The following is an 18,348-nucleotide window of genomic DNA, read 5'->3' on the forward strand; positions in this document are numbered from 1 at the left end:
ACTCAAGCCCATAAATATGCACAATATTTTTTATATAAAAATTTAAAAAGTCATAAGCAATTGTTCCATGTACAAGCTATTCAAATCATTTCAGGATTTATAATAGTAAAATATGATGGCACGTAAACTAACCTTACATAGGGTACAGGATCGGTCTGAATCATATTAAGTAGCCATTGCAGTTCTTCATAACTCCTGTCCACTTTAAAGAAAAAAAAAAAAAAAGTTCTAGTTAATTTTAACAAGTGACAGGCAGAGTTTACACTTAATATTAGGACTCTGTATTTTCTGGATTTCTAATCATAGTTGAAGACTATAGGCGAGGTCTTACGTTTTCTTGCAATTTTTATGCAATGGGCTACTTTGTAACTTTTCTAAGTATAATGTTTTGTGTACCCAAGATATAAAATAGCACTAAGTGTACATTTTTTATTAAAAGCAAACACATGGCAAACATAGCAGAGAAAATCACCATATTTTAAGAACCTTAAATTAGATATTAAACAAAATTAATCTAAATAAAATTGTTTCTACATGCTTAAATTATAGAAGCTTGATTCCCAATGGTATCTCAACCATGGTATGTAGCAAGGACAACTGCTCCTGCCCAAATGTTTTCTTCCATTTAGTCTTGGGGCCATGACTAACCTGACATAGCAGGTTAAGCCACCACTTGTGATGCCAATATTCCACACAGACATCTGTCTGTGTCCAGGTTGCTCCACTTTTGATCCAGCTCTCTCTAATGGCCTGAGAAAGCAGCAAAGGATGGCCCCAAGTGGTTGGACCCCAGCCACCAAAGTGGTAAAACTGGATGAAGCACCTGGCTCTTGGTTTCTGCCGTGGCTGGCCCTGGTCATTTGTGGCCATTTGGGAAGTGAACAAGCAGATGGAAGATCTCTTTCTTTTTCTCTCTGTCTCACCTCTCTAACTCTGACTTTCAAATAAATTAAGTAGGTAAGTAAATAAATAAATAAATATTTTAAAGAGCAGCCTTAACTTTTCAGCATAATATAAAGGTAATACAAAAATAGTGTCATGAACATAGCTGACATAAAATGACTCATTAGAGATTTTCATTCACCTTTTCAACAAGTTTTGCTTTTACAATTCGACAAGTTTTGTTTTCAGATTGTTTTTTCTATTTTTTATATATTCCACTTTCTAATTAGATCATTCTTTTTTAAACTCAAATTTAAGAATCATATTTAGTTTAGCATTCTTTGGAAACTACATTGGCGGTTTCTTAAATTTTCATTCCAGGTAGTACTAATTCATGACATACTCTATTATTTATGATATAATGAAGATCATTCATACATCATAAGGAAGGTTGTTGGAAATAATAACACACAATGGTAAAATGTCAAAACAGAAATAATAAAAGGAATACATTTTTTTTCTTGCACAGAAAGTTATCTAACAGCAAAAAACATCGTTATTTCCATAATTTCTTAAATGAAAGGATATTTTCTCCCTCAACAAAATGGAATAATTGACAATACTTTCTGAGTTTAGGACATGTGAAATATATACATTATATTGTTATTATTCTTTACTTTCAGACAAAAAACAAGTATTTCTATTAAAATTTACAAAAATCACAAAAATGTGTGCATATTTTGCTCTATTTTAACACTTAAAAATGAACCAACTTCTACTAAAGAACTTCCTTTGACCCTTCCCTCTCTTTCCACAGTTAGACAAGTCTAGCATACCGTAACTTCTTTACCCTTTCTATACCTCAATGCTGTATATGGGAATGTTATATATAGATTATATTTACACATTTCCTCTAATTACCTATTATTTTAAAAGATTATCTTCGAACTATACATTAAATTTTACTACCTGTTTAATGAATATTTAAGCTGTTTATAAGCATACTTACTGATCAATAGTTATTTCCTTTCATACCTTCCCTAACCTTGAGTTTTCTGATTTACATCCAAGTCAGCTGAAAATTATTACTGGTAGTTTATCCTTAAGACTGTTCCAAGAAAAGATGTAATTCTAATTCTCCGAAGCTATGTGAGTCACAATTTGGTGAAGTGAAAATCTTAGATCATAATGTTTCCTAAAAATGTGATAGCCAATTGTTCTTTGTCTTTTGACTCTTGAAATTCTGAATGACTCAGAGGTCACATTACCCTTTCACACTGTACAATAAACTGGCTCTAAAACAAATTTTTTCCTTAACTGGGGATCAGCATAGCTAGTAAAGTCACCACCTGCTATGCCAGCATTCCATATGGATGCCAGTTTGTGTCTCAGCTGCTCCACTTCTGATCCAGCTCCCTGGCAATGTGCCTGGGAAAGCAGCAGAAGACTGCCCAAGTGCTTGGACCTCTGCTACCCACATGGGAGACCTGGATGAAGACCCTGGCTCCTGGCTTCGTCCTGGCTAAGTGTTAGCTATTGTGGCCACTTGGGGAGTGAACCAGCAGGTGGAAATCTGTCTTTGTCTCTCGCTCTCTCTCTGCAACTCTGCCTTTCAAATAAATAAATAACCTTTTAAAAAATTGTAAATTTTGTCCAGATCTTACTTAGGTCAGTTTATCATGTCCTTCCAAACTATCCTACTATTTGTTGAATGACTGCTTTCCTTCATACAGCTCTATTCTTCATGACATTTTTTTAGCACTTCTATCCCTTAAATTTCTGAGATTGTTTTTAATGCATATTATTCTCTTATGTTTTTCAAGTTAACAAAGTCTTGCCTAATTCCCCTACTATTTATGTCTCTTGCTTTTCTTTCACAGATAAAAATTTTTAGATAGGTAAAAGATGCTTTATTGAATCCTTCATAGAAATTTCCCAAACATCATCTGGTTTCTTAAAATAACATGCAATTAAAGCTATCAAATGATACACTGATTTCTCACAAAGTAAATATCTGTATTATACTTACATGAAAATCTTAATAACCAAGACTGACTTTAGAAGGCAAAATTTCTTTCTAAAATGATAGAGTATCTTTTTCTAATGCATTACCTTTAGTATAATCAACAACTGCTTCTAAAGCTGCTATCCTAATATCCACAAAGTGGCCATATTCAGCATAAGATTTAAAAAGAGCTGGATCACTTGGCACATGTCCATTCTTCTGAAGCACCCGTATGGCTCTCAAACAACTAGGGGGGGAAAAACACATTAACTGCTTTCATTAAGATATTATGAATCAAATTTGTTTCATAGGTATCAAACTCAATTGTAGCAGTAAATTTAAAAACTGAAGTGACTGGAATCAACCTTCAAGTCTGTAAATTGAATTTCTGTAATGATGAGAAAAATTCAAAATTATGGGACGACATGTTGCCTAGCTGTGAAAACACTCGTTAAGATGCCTGCCTGGGTTTGAGCTCCACCTCCAGCTCCTCATTCCAGCTTCCTGTCAATGCAGACCAGGGGAGGCAGAACGTGATGGCTCAAGTAACTGGGCTCTTGTCACCTACATGGGAGAGACCCAGATTGAGTCACTCACTGGCTCCTGACCCAGCTCAAGTGGTTGCATTCATTTCCAGAACATACCACTGAATATGAATGCTCTCTGATCCTCTCTCTCACTCTGTCTCAATTTTTTAAATTCAAAATTATTACACTAAAACCTATTAAAAGAAAATAATCTTCAAAATGTATTTGAAAACTCAAAGTTTCAAGAAATTTCAAGTATCATTTTACTTATAACAGGAACATTCTTTAGAAAAAAGTATTTAGCATAAAAAATTTACCAAGATACATATAGAATCTTAAAAGTATTTAAGATATTTGAATCAATAATCAACTTTTTGCAAACTCCTAAAAAAATAAAAAATTTTGACAGCCATATTCAAAGAAACTGACAGAAGTGAAAAAGTGAATAGAGTTGTGGTGCAGTGGGCTGGGCTGCCGCCTGCAATGCCAGCATCCCATGTGCCGGTTGGAGTGCCAGCTAAACAAATTTCCAGACCAGCTCCCTGCTAGTGTGCCAGGAAAATCAACAGAAGACTTCCCAAGTGCTTGGGCCTGCACCACCCACGTTCTTGGCTCCTGGCTTCAGCCTGTTTCAGCTCCAGTCAATTGTAGCCATTTGGGGAGTGAACCAGTAGTTGGAAGACCTATCTCTGTAAACCTTTCTTTCAAATAAGTAATATCTTTAGAAAAAAAAAAAAAAGGAAAAAGTCATCTTAAAAGATTAGAAATAGAAGATTTTATATTATAGCCCATAGAATAAAAGGCTATCTAGACATAAAAACAACCCAGATGAAGAATTTCTGACACGAGAAAATGCTTCTGATACAAACAGAATAAAAACTATATATAATTTCATCTCAAGAAATTAAAAATTTATATAGTTATATATAGTTATAGAGGGAAAAAAATTTAGAGGAACACTCTCCGAATATGACAATATCTGTGGGTGACAGAATCAGAGATTTTTAATTTTTTCCTTTTACTTTACTACATTTCTTAATTTGCTATAATGAGAACAGATTTCTTTAATAGTAATGAAAATAATTTATTTTGAAAGTCAGAGCTAGAGATAAAGGGAGAGATCTTCCATGCGCTGATTCACTCCCCAGAAGGCCTCAATAGCCACTGCTGGGTCAGGTCAAAGTCAGGAGCTTCATTAGGGTCTCCCATGTGGGTGCATGGGTCCAAACACTTGAGCTGTCTTCTGCTGCTTTTCCCAGGCCACTAGCAGGGAGCTGGATCAGAAGCGGAGCAGCCAGGATACAAACCGGCATCCAAATGGGATGCCGGCCTGTGTTGCAGGTGGCAGTTTTACCTGTTCCACCAAAACACCAACTCCTAGATAGTCCTAAAAAGTAAAGAATTTAATCATACCTGACAGTGATGGTATGTCTATAACTTGGGAGAAGTTTTTCCATATTCAGAAACCTAGTGATTTCTTCAAGAATGAGTCTCACATCAGGATTGAGGTTATCCAAAGTTCTAACCTCATTATTCACACTAACTGCAGGAGTAACAGAGTTGGCCAGGGCATCAATCATTTCTGCACGGTAATAATTATCTGAAAACTAAGGCAAGAAATAATTAATTTGAAATATATCGAACATATATTATATTACATATATTTTAATAATTTAAAGTATTAATCTGAAATACAATCTGAAGTATACTTTTATTATCTGAAAAGGTAAGCAACTTCTCCAGTAAATATATTCAGCTCTGTCCCTTGTATGGAGTCATACCTTGGAAAGTAAGAGTAAAAGAAATCGACTAATCAGTGACACATTTTTTAACTGAACAAATATTTACTTCCTAGGTACTCTTATGGTAACCTAGTCAGATCCTATATAAAGAGATAGCAGGGCCACATATCTTGCTGCTAACACAGAACTTAACATCAGTATTCAATGCTCTACTTTGTAATATATAAACATAGAACCAACTTAAAAAACAGACACTATAGGGACATTTTCAAACTGTCACTTTGCTGATGGGGCTATTTGTTCCAGGACCTAGTCCTCTGTCTGGCTCCCATTTTTAATAGCTCAATTAATCCTTTTATTTCAGAGATTTCTTGGTCTCATGCATTTGGTTTAACAGCCCCACATATCAGCAGCAACTTCGTGAGAAAATGTCTAAACTGAGAAGCAATCAGCACAAAGATTCTGAGTAACTCAGTATTCCTTATAATTATATCCAAGAATCAAAATAAACTTTTCTACTGGAATAAAAGGATTCCAATGACCAATTTAATTTTCCATTAAACTATAACGGAAAGAACTATATTATCCTGTCAGTGTCTTCTGATTGGTTCAGTATTTATCTTTTTAAGAGAGACTTATATATTCCCAAGATGAATCTTACAAAAGAATGTGAAAGTTGTCAAACGACACTATAGCCCAAATGGATCTAACAGATATCTATAGAACTTTTCATCCTACACAGAAAGCATTTACATTCTTCTCAGCAGTACATGGAACCTTCTCTAGGATTGACCACATACTAGGCCATAAAGCAAGTCTCAGCAAATTGAAAAGATTCAAAATCATACCATGCAGCTTCTCAGACCATAAAGGAATGAAGTTGGAAATTAGCAACTCAGGAATCCCTAAAGCATATGCAAATGCATGGAGATTGAACAACATGATCCTGAATGAACAATGGGTCATAGAAGAAATCAAAAGAGAAATCAAAAATTTTCTGGAAGTAAATGAGGATAACAGCACAACATACCAAAACTTATGGGATACAGCAAAAGCAGTGTTAAGAGGAAAGGTTATATCAATAGGTGCCTACATCAAGAAATTGGAAAGGTACCAAATAGATGAGCTTTCACTGCATCTCAAGGATCTAGAAAATCTGCAGCAAACCAGACCCAAATCTAGTAGGAGAAGAGAAATAATTAAAATCAGAGAAGAAATCAACAGGATTGAATAAAAAAAAAATTACAAAAAATCAGCCAAATGAGGAGCTGGTTTTTGAAAAAATAAACAAAATTGACACCCCCTTGGCCCAACTAACTAAAAAAAGAAGAGAAAAGACCCAAATCAATAAAATCAGAGATGAAAAAGGAAACATAACAACAGACACCACAGAAATAAAAAGAATCATCAGAAATTACTACAAGGACCTGTATGCCAGCAAACAGGGAAACCTATCAGAAATGGATAGATTCCTGGACACATGCAACCTACCTAAATTGAACCAGGAAGACATAGAAAACCTAAACAGACCCATAACTGAGACAGAAATTGATACAGTAATAAAGGCCCCCCCAACAAAGAAAAGCCCAGGACCAGACAGATTCACTGCTGAATTCTACCAGACATTTAAAGAAGAACCACCTCCAATTCTTCTCAAACTATTCAGAACAATCGAAAAAGAGGGAATCCTCCTAAATTCTTTCTATGAAGTAAGCATCACATTAATTCCTAAGCCGGAAAAAGATGCAAAATTGAAAGAGAATTACAGGCCGGACCACGGCTCACTAGGCTAATCTTCTGCCTGAGGCGCCGGCACACCGGGTTCTAGTCCTGGTCGGGGTGCCGGATTCTGTCCCGGTTGCCCCTCTTCCAGGCCAGCTCTCTGCTGTGGCCAGGGAGTGCAGTGGAGGATGGCCCAAGTCCTTGGGCCCTGCACCCCATGGGAGACCAGGAGAAGCACCTGGCTCCTGCCATCGGATCAGCGCGGTGCGCCAGCTGCACCGCACCAGCCACGGCGGCCATTGGAGGGTGAACCAACAGCAAAGGAAGACCTTTCTCTCTGTCTCTCTCTCTCTCTCTAACTGTCCACTCTGCCTGTCAAAAAAAAAAAAAAAAAAAAAGAGAATTACAGACCAATATCCCTGATGAACATAGATACAAAAATCCTCAATAAAATTCTGGCCAATAGAATGCAACAACACATCAGAAAGATCATCCATCCAAACCAAGTGGGATTTATCCCTGGTATGCAGGGATGGTTCAATGTGCGCAAAACAATCAATGTGATACACCACATTAACAGACTGCAGAAGAAAAACCATATGATTATCTCAATAGACGCAGAGAAAGCATTTGATAAAATACAACACCCGTTCATGATGAAAACTCTAAGCAAATTGGGTATGGAAGGAACATTCCTCAATACAATCAAAGCAATTTATGAAAAAACCACGGCCAACATCCTATTCAAAGGGGAAAAGTTGGAAGCATTTCCACTGAGATCTGGTACCAGACAGGGATGCCCACTCTCACCACTGCTATTCAATATAGTTCTGGAGGTTCTAGCCAGAGCTATTAGGCAAGAAAAAGAAATTAAAGGGATACAAATTGGGAAGGAAGAACTCAAACTATCCCTCTTTGCAGATGATATGATTCTTTATTTAGGGGATCCAAAGAATTCTACTAAGAGACTCTTGGAACTCATAGAAGAGTTTGGCAAAGTAGCAGGATATAAAATCAATGCACAAAAGTCAACAGCCTTTGAATACACAGGCAATACCATGGCTGAGAAAGAACTTCTAAGATCAATCCCATTCACAATAGCTACAAAAACAATCAAATACCTTGGAATAAACTTAACCAAGGATGTTAACGATCTCTACAAGGAGAATTACAAAATCTTAAAGAAAGAAATAGAAGAGGATACCAAAAAATGGAAAAATCTTCCATGCTCATGGATTGGAAGAATCAATATCATCAAAATGTCCATTCTCCCAAAAGCAATTTATACATTCAATGAGATACCAATCAAGATACCGAAGACCTTCTTCTCAGATCTAGAAAAAATGATGCTGAAATTCATATGAAGACACAGGAGTCCTCGAATAGCTAAAGCAATCTTGTACAACAAAAACAAAGCCAGAGGCATCACAATACCAGATTTCAGGACATACTACAGGGCAGTTGTTATCAAAACAGCATGGTACTGGTACAGAAACAGATGGATAGACCAATGGAACAGAATTGAAACACCAGAAATCAACCCAAACATCTACAGCCAACTCATATTTGATCAAGGATCCAAAACCAATCCCTGGAGTAAGGACAGTCTATTCAATAAACGGTGCTGGGAAAATTGGATTTCTACGTGCAGAATCATGAAGCAAGACCCCTACCTTTCACCTTACACAAAAGTCCACTCAACATGGATTAAAGACTTAAATCTACGACCTGACACTATCAAATTACTAGAGAGCACTGGAAAATCCCTGCAAGATATAGGTACCGGCAAAGACTTCTTGGAAAAGACCCCAGAAGCACAGGCAGTCAAAACCAAAATTATTATTTGGGATTGCATCAAATTGAGAAGTTTCTGTATTGCAAAGGAAACAGTCAGGAAAGTGAAGAGACAACCGACAGAATGGGGAAAAATATTTGCAAACTATGCAACAGATAAAGGGTTGATAATAAGAATCAACAAAGAAATCAAGACACTCCACAACATCAAAACAAACAACCCACTGAAGAGATGGGCCAAGGACCTCAACAGACATTTTTCAAAGGAGGAAATCCAAATGGCCAACAGGCACATGAAAAAATGTTCAAGATCACTAGCAATCAGGGAAATGCAAATCAAAACCACAATGAGGTTTTACCTCTCCTGGTTAGAATGGCTCACATTCAGAAATCTACCAACTATAGATGCTGGAGAGGATGTGGGGAAAAAGGGACACTAACCCACTGTTGGTTGAATGCAAACTGGTTAAGCCACTATGGAAGTCAGTCTGGAGATTCCTCAGAAACCTGAATATAACCCTACTATTCAACCCAGCTATCCCACTCCTTGGAATTTACCCAAAGGAAATGAAATTGACAAACAAAAAAGCTGTCTGCACCCTAATGTTTATTGCAGCTCAAATCACAATAGCCAAGACCTGGAACCAACGCAAATGCCCATCAACAGTAGACTGGATAAAGAAATTATGGGACATGTACTCTATAGAATACTATACAGCAGTCAAAAGCAATGAAACCCGGTCATTTGCAACAAGATGGAGAAATTTGGAAAACATCTTGCTGAGTGAATTAAGCCAGTCCCAAAGGGACAAATATCATATGTTCTCCTGATCTGGGACAACTAACTGAGCAGCAAAGGGGAAACTTGTTGAAGTGAAATTGACACTATGAGAAACAGTGACTTGATCAGCCCTTGTCCTGACTGTTGATGTACAATGTAATACTTTATCCCTTTTAGTATTTTTATTTGTTCTAGTACTATTGGTTGAACTCTGTAATTAACACACAATTATTCTTAGGTGTTTAAATTTTAACTGAAAAGTGATCCCTCTTAGGAATCTGGAAAGCATTATGCTGAGTGAAATAAGCCAGTCCCAAAGGGACAAATACCTTATGTTCTCCCTGATCAGTGACAACTAACTGAGCACCAAAAAGGAAACCTGTTAAAGTGAAATTAACACTATGAGAAACGGTGACTTGATCAGCCCTTGCCCTGACTGTTGATGAACAACTTAATACGTTATCCTCTTAGTATTTTTTTTGTTTGTTCTACTTAATACTTTTGGTTGAATACTGTAATCAATACACAGTTATTCTCGAGTGTTGAAACTTGACTGAAAAGTGATTGCTGTTAAATGTAAGAGTGGGAATAAGAGAGGGAAGAGATGTGCAATTCAGGACATGCTCAAGCTGACTTACCTCAAACAGTAGAGTTAGAAACATACCAGGGGATTCCAATTCAATCCTATCAAGGTGACATGTACCAATGCCATCTCACTAGTCGAGGTGATCAATTTCTGTTCACAATTGATCATAATGATAGGACTAAGTGCCAAAGGGAGCACATAAACAAGAATAGTGTCTGCAAATACTAGCTGATAGAATAAAAAAGGGAGAGAATAATCCAACATGGGAAGCGAGATACACAGCAGACCCATAGAATGGCAGATGTCCTAAACAGCACTCTGGCCTCAACTCTCCAGTTAAAAGATATATACTGCCTGAATGGATTGAAAAAAGCAAGACCCATCTATTTGCAGCCTACAAGAAATACATCTCATCAACAAAGATACATGCAGACTGAAAGTCAAAGGATGGAAAAAGTGAAAATAGATACACCATATGACCCAGCAATCCCACTGCTGGTAATCCACAAAAACAAAATGAAATGAGCATAGGAGTTATCTGCACCTCCATGCTACTGCAGCGCAATTCACAATAGCTATGATACAGAATCAACCCAGATGATCATCAGTGATGAATGGATAAAGAAACTGTGGTATATAATGAAGTATGGAATACTACTCAGCCATAAAAAATGAAATCCTGCCTTTTCCAACAAAATGGGTGCAACTGGAAACCATTATACTTAGTGAAATAAGCCAGTCCCCAAAACACAAATACCACATGTTTTCTCTGATCTGTGGTAACAGAGTACCAAAACTGTAACATATAGGAGTAAGTGTTTTCTTCTATCTGCTGAGCTCTTAGTGTAGGGCTAATCCTATGAGTATAAAATAAACCCAAAGAAAATCATCATAAAAATTAAGAGGGAATAAGAGGACAGAAGAGAAAGAGTGGCAGGATGGGTGGGAGGAAGGGTAGGGTGGAAAGTATCACTGTTCCTAATCTGTATATATGAATTACATGAAATCTGTTTACCTTAAATTAAAAAAAAAAAATAAAATAAAAGAGAACTAAATCCTAAACAAACCAAAAAAAACCCTTTTTCCACTCACTGGTTATTCTATTAAATTACCTTTGTATGATTCTATCTCAAGAAAGTTCAAGTATCATGAATTCAATAATTTTGCAAACTAAATATTTCATGTAACTGTGTAGTTTCATAATATTGAGAAAAGTACCTTACCTTGTTTTTTCTGTTGTCATTATATTTGATCAAGTCTAAAATAAATGTTAAGACTTCTTTGGGACAAAGGTTATGAACATCTCTTAATAAAGCCATTGCAACTGGCATAGTCTACAAAAAAATTTTTAAAAGAGCATAATGTAACTTTTATCACTACAGTTCATCAAACAATAAATAGAAAAAGGTTTATTCTGGGGTTGGCATATATATGCAGAGCCTATTTCCCATCACCTCCCATTGAAAACATATTTCAAAGCATTTAACATGAAAGAACAGACAGGAAGGAAACCAAGGGAAGAGTTTCTGTAGGTCATGTGCCTTCGTCCTCATTTCCTGGAACAAGGTAGCACAGTATTTCAAATGGCTGATGGAAATTGAATTAAATAAATGGGCAAAATTGAAGGGTCAGCACTGTGGCATAGCAGGTGAAGCCACTGCCTGCAGAGCTGACATCCCATATGGGCGCCAGTTCGAGTCCCAGAGGCTCCAGTTCCAATCCAGCTCTCTGCTATGCCCTGGGAAAGCAGTAGAAGATGGCCCAAGTGCTTAGGTCCCTGCACTTGCATGGGAGACCTGGAAGAAGCTCCTGGCTCCTGGCTTCAGATCAGTGCAGCTCCAGCCATTGTGGCCATTTGAGGAGTGAACCAGCAGAGGGAAGATCTCTCTCTCTCTCTCTCTTTCTCTCTCTGCCTCTGCCTCTGCCTATCAGTAAATCTGCCTCTCAAATAAATAACTCTTAAAAAAAACTTTATATATTTGATCTTTTATAATTCTTTACAATTGCATAAACTGAGGCTTAGAAGGTTAGCCAACTTATCCAGTCTAAACTACCTAAAGTGTAGTAGAGCTGGGGCTAGAACTAGAGCTCTACCCTGTATTGCTCTACTTAGATTTGCTGTCCACATTCTATAAGGATTGTTCTCAGAACAGCTTACCCACACTTCCATCCCCCTATTAGGCAAATGACCTGTTTCCATTAATTTTTGGATTCAGGTGGACAGTGAGTTACTCATACGCAGATGATAAAAATGAATGAACACTCAAAAGTTTTTGAAAATCTTTAGAAGCCAAAAACAAATGTAAGCTTTTTATAAGTAAAAATATCTACTAATGTCTCCAGCTTAAATATATAAATATATTTATGTAATATAAAACAATCCTAAGAAAGTTACAAAGTATACCATACCTTCTGTAGAAAGTAACTTTGAAAGCTCATAAAGTTGTTTGTTTTCACAATGTTTGGACAAGTTTTGCAACAAAACATTCTAGTAAACAGTGACTTCATGGCTGGTGGTCCTGTCCATGTGCTCACCATTGAATTTGCAATCTGTGAAGAGAAAATCAATTTCCATCACCACTGTAAATATACTTTTAAATAAATAAAACAGCCTTATGAAGATTATCAGTGCTACAAATGGATTAAGTGCTCAACAATTTAAATTTTCAGAAATGTAATACCACTTAGTCTTTTACTGCCATTGTCAAGAAGATACACAAACTTACTCTTCAAAGTTTATGTGCCTTTATAATTCTTTTTTGTGAGAAATTGCAGGATTCTTTTTTTTTAAGAAAATATGTTTGAAAAGGCTTCTATTCAGAGTAAATTTGTCTGCATCTACTTAGGCAGATGTAATTCTAATATTTAAAATGTATTTTAAATGAGGCTTTCCTGTCTTCTCTAATTGAAAAACAGACCAAACACAAAGAGATACCATCTAAGTCTGTAAGAATATTTTACAAAAGACTGTTATCTTGCTATTGATATTTTTAGGGTACATAAAAATCATGCTTGAAGAAAATGAAATCATAACTAGCTTTAAATAGCATACTACACAATTTAATAGTTCTGCTAAGATTTCACATGCAATTATCACAAGGATCTTTACAGAACTGATGAAATTACTTTCTTAGCAAATGATTGATTATTCAACTAACCACTTATCATTAAAGAAAAAACCAACCTAAACAAACCATTATCTACTGAAATATAGGACAAATGGATTTAGCAATGAAGAAGGCAGGAGAGTCACTAACTGGAAATGAACCTTTATCAAATGCTTTTTAAATACCTGGAACCACTATTTCTGGTCAAATTTTTTTTTTTTTTTTTTTTTTTTTTTGACAGGCAGAGTGGACAGTGAGAAAGAGAGACAGAGAGAAAGGTCTTCCTTTTCCCGTTGGTTCACCCTCCAATGGCCGCTGTGGCCGGCGCGCTGCGGCCTGCGCACCGCGCTGATCCAATGGCAGGAGCCAGGTGCTTCTCCTGGTCTCCCATGGGGTGCAGGGCCCAAGTACTTGGGCCATCCTCCACTGCACTCCCTGGCCACAGCAGAGAGCTGGCTTGGAAGAGGGGCAACCGGGACAGAATCCGGCGCCCCGACCGGGACTAGAACCTGGTGTGCTAGCGCCGCAAGGCAGAGGATTAGCCTAGTGAGCCGCGGCACCGGCCTCTGGTCAAATTTTTGACTACATTTTTCTGGTTTTCATTTGTTCTACCTTCAGATTTTTTGCATCTAAAGAAAAATATTTAGTTCTCTTAACAAATTAAACTTTTCTAGAATGTTAAATTATAGAGCCTATCATTTAAATTATTACTTATTAGTAATATTGATTCCTCAATCCAAACTAACATAAAATAATTAGCACAGTGAGATAATTAACTGACTTGACATACCAACAAATTTCTTAACAAATAAATCCTTTTCCTTAAAAAATTTGGTAGGCAATTTAATAAGATGGAGAAATTCTCTTTGGTTTAAAAAATTTGATGTTTAATTTAACAATTATAAAGTTTTCTATAGAACTATTTTTAGGTCAAAACATGTTTCTTTTTAATCAGTCCCATTAAAAACATTAGACAAAAGCTTTTAAGAGCCAACTACTAAGTAAATTTAGACTACAGTGAACTTTTAGAGATGAAAAAAAAAAAAACTACAGCAGTCATCTTGTCTTCTTTTTGTGACAACCAATCTCACCTTTGCAAGGCAGAAGCAAGCTGACATTCTTACTCGGTAGAAACACTGCTCTTGTTCTAATATGTCAGTGAGTGCAAGCCGAGATGCTGGAGTGGGAAATTTTTCCAAGGCCAATATGGATTCCTGCTGAGCAACAACATCCCTCTCATAGCGGAGTTGATACTGCCACATAAAATCAGCCTGCTCAAATTCTACCTTCCTTAATACTGACATATCTGGATCTATCCTTATCCACAGCAAAGGGGAATCAGCACTGAAAAAGAATACAATTTCCTTTTTTATTTAACTCTGCAGGTCGATGCACCCATGTTTAGAGAAAAAAAGCAAAACTTGTGTTAACCAAATTCTCTTTTCAACATAGTATTCACGATAGCCTACAGTTTTACAGATTCACCTTTTTAAACCACACTGACAAATTCTCTTTATGTTTAATTCATATATTTCAAATTTCTCACAATGCTAATGTGTATCAATCTTTCGAAAAAGATCAAAGACAACAAAATAATTGCACAAAAGACATGAAATCCTTCATCGTCCATCTCAAAATATTATTTGCTGGGGCTGGCGCCATGGTTCACTTGGTTAATCCTCCACCTGCGGCGCCGGCATCCCATATGGGCACCGGGTTTTAGTCCCAGTTGTTCCTCTTCCAGTCCAGCTCTCTGCTGTGGCCTGGGAGGGCAGTGGAAGATGGCCCAAGTGCTTGGGCCCTGCACCCGCATGGGAGACCAGGAAGAAGCACCTGGTTCCTGGCTTCAGATCAGTGCAGCACCGGTCGTAGCGGCCATTTGGGGAGTGAACCAATGGAAGGAAGACCTTCCTCTCTGTCTTTCTCTCACTATTACTCTACTTGTCAAATAAAAAAAATATATATATTATTTGTGGGATTCTGATTTAAAATTATGTGAAGTAAAAAAGAAGAATGAGAAGAATTTCTTCATTTAACCTTGAGCAGCCTAGTAACTTTTGGTATAAACACCACAATTCATTGGAAATCATTCTGTGACTAAAAAATGAAAGCATCTACATTTCTAAGTTAATTTGATTACTTACCTACTGAATGCTATTTTAAAGTGCTAGACTCACGATCATCTTCTCAAATAGCAAGTTCTGAAATCTTGATGCAGAAACATGAAATGAACTTAACCTCACGTACTTCTCAAAGTACAGTTAAAATAATCTGGCCTACGTCAAAATTTCCATCAAAAGAATACCAAGACACTTGCTATGGAAAAATTAACACTAATATTAAAGGGTAAGTGATTAAATCCATATATAAACAGCAGTGAAAACTTGGCAATCAAGTTATCAAATAATTACAGCTGTTTGATTAAAAAAAAAAATACAAGGGGGTGGCACTGCAGCACAGGAGGGTAACTGCAGCTTGGGATGTCCAAGTACGCTAGGTTCAGTCTTGTTACTTCACTTCCAATCCAGCTTCCTACTAATGAATCCTGGGAAGCAGAAGATGATGGTTCAAGTGCCTGGACCCCTGCCACCCACATGGGTGATCCAGATAGTGTTCATGGGCATGGTATGGCCTAGTCCTGGCTACTGCATATATCGGGGGAGTAAACCAGCGGATAGAAAATATCTTTCTCTCTTTCTCTGCTGCTCTGCCTTTCAAGTAGATAGAAATAAATAAATACCTAAAAAAAAGGTTGTATCCAACTGTTAAAAAACACAGAAGCATATGACAGATGGGTAAAATAAGAACGCATGAGTTATACTATACAGATTGGTAGCCTTTATCCCACATGCTTGTGATGTAAAGAGTTTAAACTTCAGTTCTGTTCTGATTTTGGAATTTAGGCATTAGTGCATCTGCATTTTGACTGCAACCTGTCATTTGACATCAGGTTTGAAACATTCCACTTGTGGCATAATGTTATCATTCAAAAAGTTTTGGATTGAGAGTATTTAGGATTTTATAATTTCAGTTTAGGGATGTTCAATCTGTATTTTAAAATGAAACAGTGTCAATCAATAAATATCACCACATAACATACATAACAGTGGTTTTAAAATTGCATTTTGCAAACAGAGGGTCTCAGAGTAACTTGGAACCTAGTTCCAAAGTCAAAGAAAATCAACATTACTGGGAGCTCATTAGAAGTACAAACTATTAGGTCCCGATAGTGAAGTTCTCAATCAGAAGCTGCATTTTAAGATCTCTAAACAATTCACGTGCACATAATGGTTGAAAAGTTATCAAGAGAGATCAAGACAACTGTATAGTCAGGACTGTATCCTCCACTACAACCATACCACATTTCTTATATTTATCCTCAGAGGCCAGATTTACTTTCATCTATTTGATTAGTTATGATTTTAGGTAAAATTTTTCAGCACTGAATTTCCATTGACTTTTAAGTTTCTTTTTCTCTTTTAAAAGATTTATTTGAAAGGCAGAATTACAGAAAGAGAGAGAGAGAGATTGTCCATCTGCTGGTTCATACCCTAGATGGACGCAATGGCCAGGGTTGGGCCAGGCTGAAGCCAGGAGCCTGAAGCTTCATTCAGGTCTCCCATGTGGATACACAGCCTAAGGATTTGGACCATCCTCTACTGCTTTTCCAGGCACATTAGCAGGGAGCTGGATGAGAAGCAGAGCAGCCGTGACTTAGACCAGCTATATGGACTGCTGGCTTTGCAGGGAGTGACTTAACCCACTGTGCCACAGTGCCAGTCTCTGACTTGTAAGTTTCTAAAACAGCAATTTCAAGGAAAATTACACACTTTTAGAAATGCCTAACAAGTGGGAAAAACGCCAAAAATATTCTATCTTTAAATTTGGGTAACTAACTTACTCCATTGCAGAAAGATCCATGTCCACTTCTTCTCCATTCATCAGTGGGATCTTTTTTTTCTTATTCCTACATTTAAGGAAAGATAAGTTTGAAAACTTAAGAGATTTCAATTCTGAATGGAGACCAAGAGTAGCTAAGTTTAAATAAAGAATTCCACAAAACACTGAAATATATGCTAAGGAACAATGAAATCAACTGTAATAACTGAAAAAAATTTTTTTCCATTTTGAATCTAGGTAGAATAAAGTAAAAGCACTGAAATCTTTTCCAGATCATAGCTATAAAAAAGCAGAAATATATTATTAAATGCTGATTTGAAACATATTTCTAAAAACTGGTAGTTGTAATATTATAAAGAAAATATGCAAATCAATTAATAAAGAAATATTTTTTGACATGGAAAAATAAGCAGGCCTGAAATAAGTTAATAATGCTGAACCATGCAACCTGTGCAAGGCTGTCCTATGTGAAATAAACTGAATAATAAAATGTCTTGAGAGTATCAATTAGCCTTTCTCTTTTTCTCTGCCGTGGTAGTTAAGTGTGCCTGACTATTCCTTGCCAAGTCTTCTCACCATACTTTCAACATCAAGAGAGTCCTGCTCAAAAAACAAAAACAAACGCATCCCATACTCCAATAGATATAGATGAAACTGGTAATAAAATCAGGGACAACTCCAAGAAGAGACACTCAAGAACCACCAAGCTGGGTCTATAAGGAACTGCACGTGAGATGGCATCTATTTATGCCGTATCAAGGTGACTATCAACTTAACCACATTAAGTTCAAAGTGTTACCACCGTCTGGACAGTTAAACATGTCTAATGGGGGATATACTAAGGGGCTGGTTCAGTAATATATAATATGTGAAATGCTTTTTGGAGGAAAAAACAGTATTAATATATAGAATTAGTTAATATGCATAATCTTTAAGATGACAAAAGAAAAGTAATTATTTCCACGTGAATTACTCCTATACCATAATGCCTACTGGCTAACACAATGAAAACTTGGGGAAGAACAAATAAAAATAGCAACAGAGAACAGTCTTCCTGTGTTTCTCACACTGAAGAATATTCAAAGATATACTATTATTATAGGAAAAAGAACTGAGGAAATGCTATGGAAGGGGTTATTATAAGATGTTCCCATTTTCCAAGGTGAGTGGAACAAAAAGAAACAGGAATTTCAATCTGAATTAAGAATTTTCTGAGAGTAACATGATTGCAGGAATATTTCAGAATCAAGTTCTTTTAAGGTCTTCAAAATTTATATTCTTATCTGTCTGAGATAACATGAC

At 36.6% G+C, this 18,348-nt stretch overlaps 1 protein-coding gene across 9 annotated transcripts in view; it reads right to left on the reverse strand.

Moving 5' to 3' along the window:
• The window catches only part of TAF2 (TATA-box binding protein associated factor 2), a 135,554-nt gene that overhangs the window by 60,090 nt on the left and 57,116 nt on the right, over positions 1–18,348 (reverse strand). For all 9 annotated transcript variants that reach the window (XR_007918706.2, XR_007918709.2, XR_007918710.2 and 6 more), the window contains 7 exons: positions 17,048–17,113; positions 14,238–14,490; positions 12,449–12,589; positions 11,263–11,373; positions 4,828–5,021; positions 2,995–3,134; positions 133–202 (listed from right to left, as the gene is read on the reverse strand). Coding sequence is in view for 6 of the 9 variants with exons in the window: in XM_051844012.2 (XP_051699972.1) it covers positions 133–202; positions 2,995–3,134; positions 4,828–5,021; positions 11,263–11,373; positions 12,449–12,589; positions 14,238–14,490; positions 17,048–17,113 (975 nt within the window). In the remaining 3 variants the exon portion in view is untranslated. The remainder of the gene's footprint in view (positions 1–132; positions 203–2,994; positions 3,135–4,827; positions 5,022–11,262; positions 11,374–12,448; positions 12,590–14,237; positions 14,491–17,047; positions 17,114–18,348) is intronic.

The sequence above is a fragment of the Oryctolagus cuniculus genome, chromosome 6 (assembly GCF_964237555.1).
Source record: "Oryctolagus cuniculus chromosome 6, mOryCun1.1, whole genome shotgun sequence".
Taxonomy (NCBI): Eukaryota; Metazoa; Chordata; class Mammalia; order Lagomorpha; family Leporidae; genus Oryctolagus; species Oryctolagus cuniculus.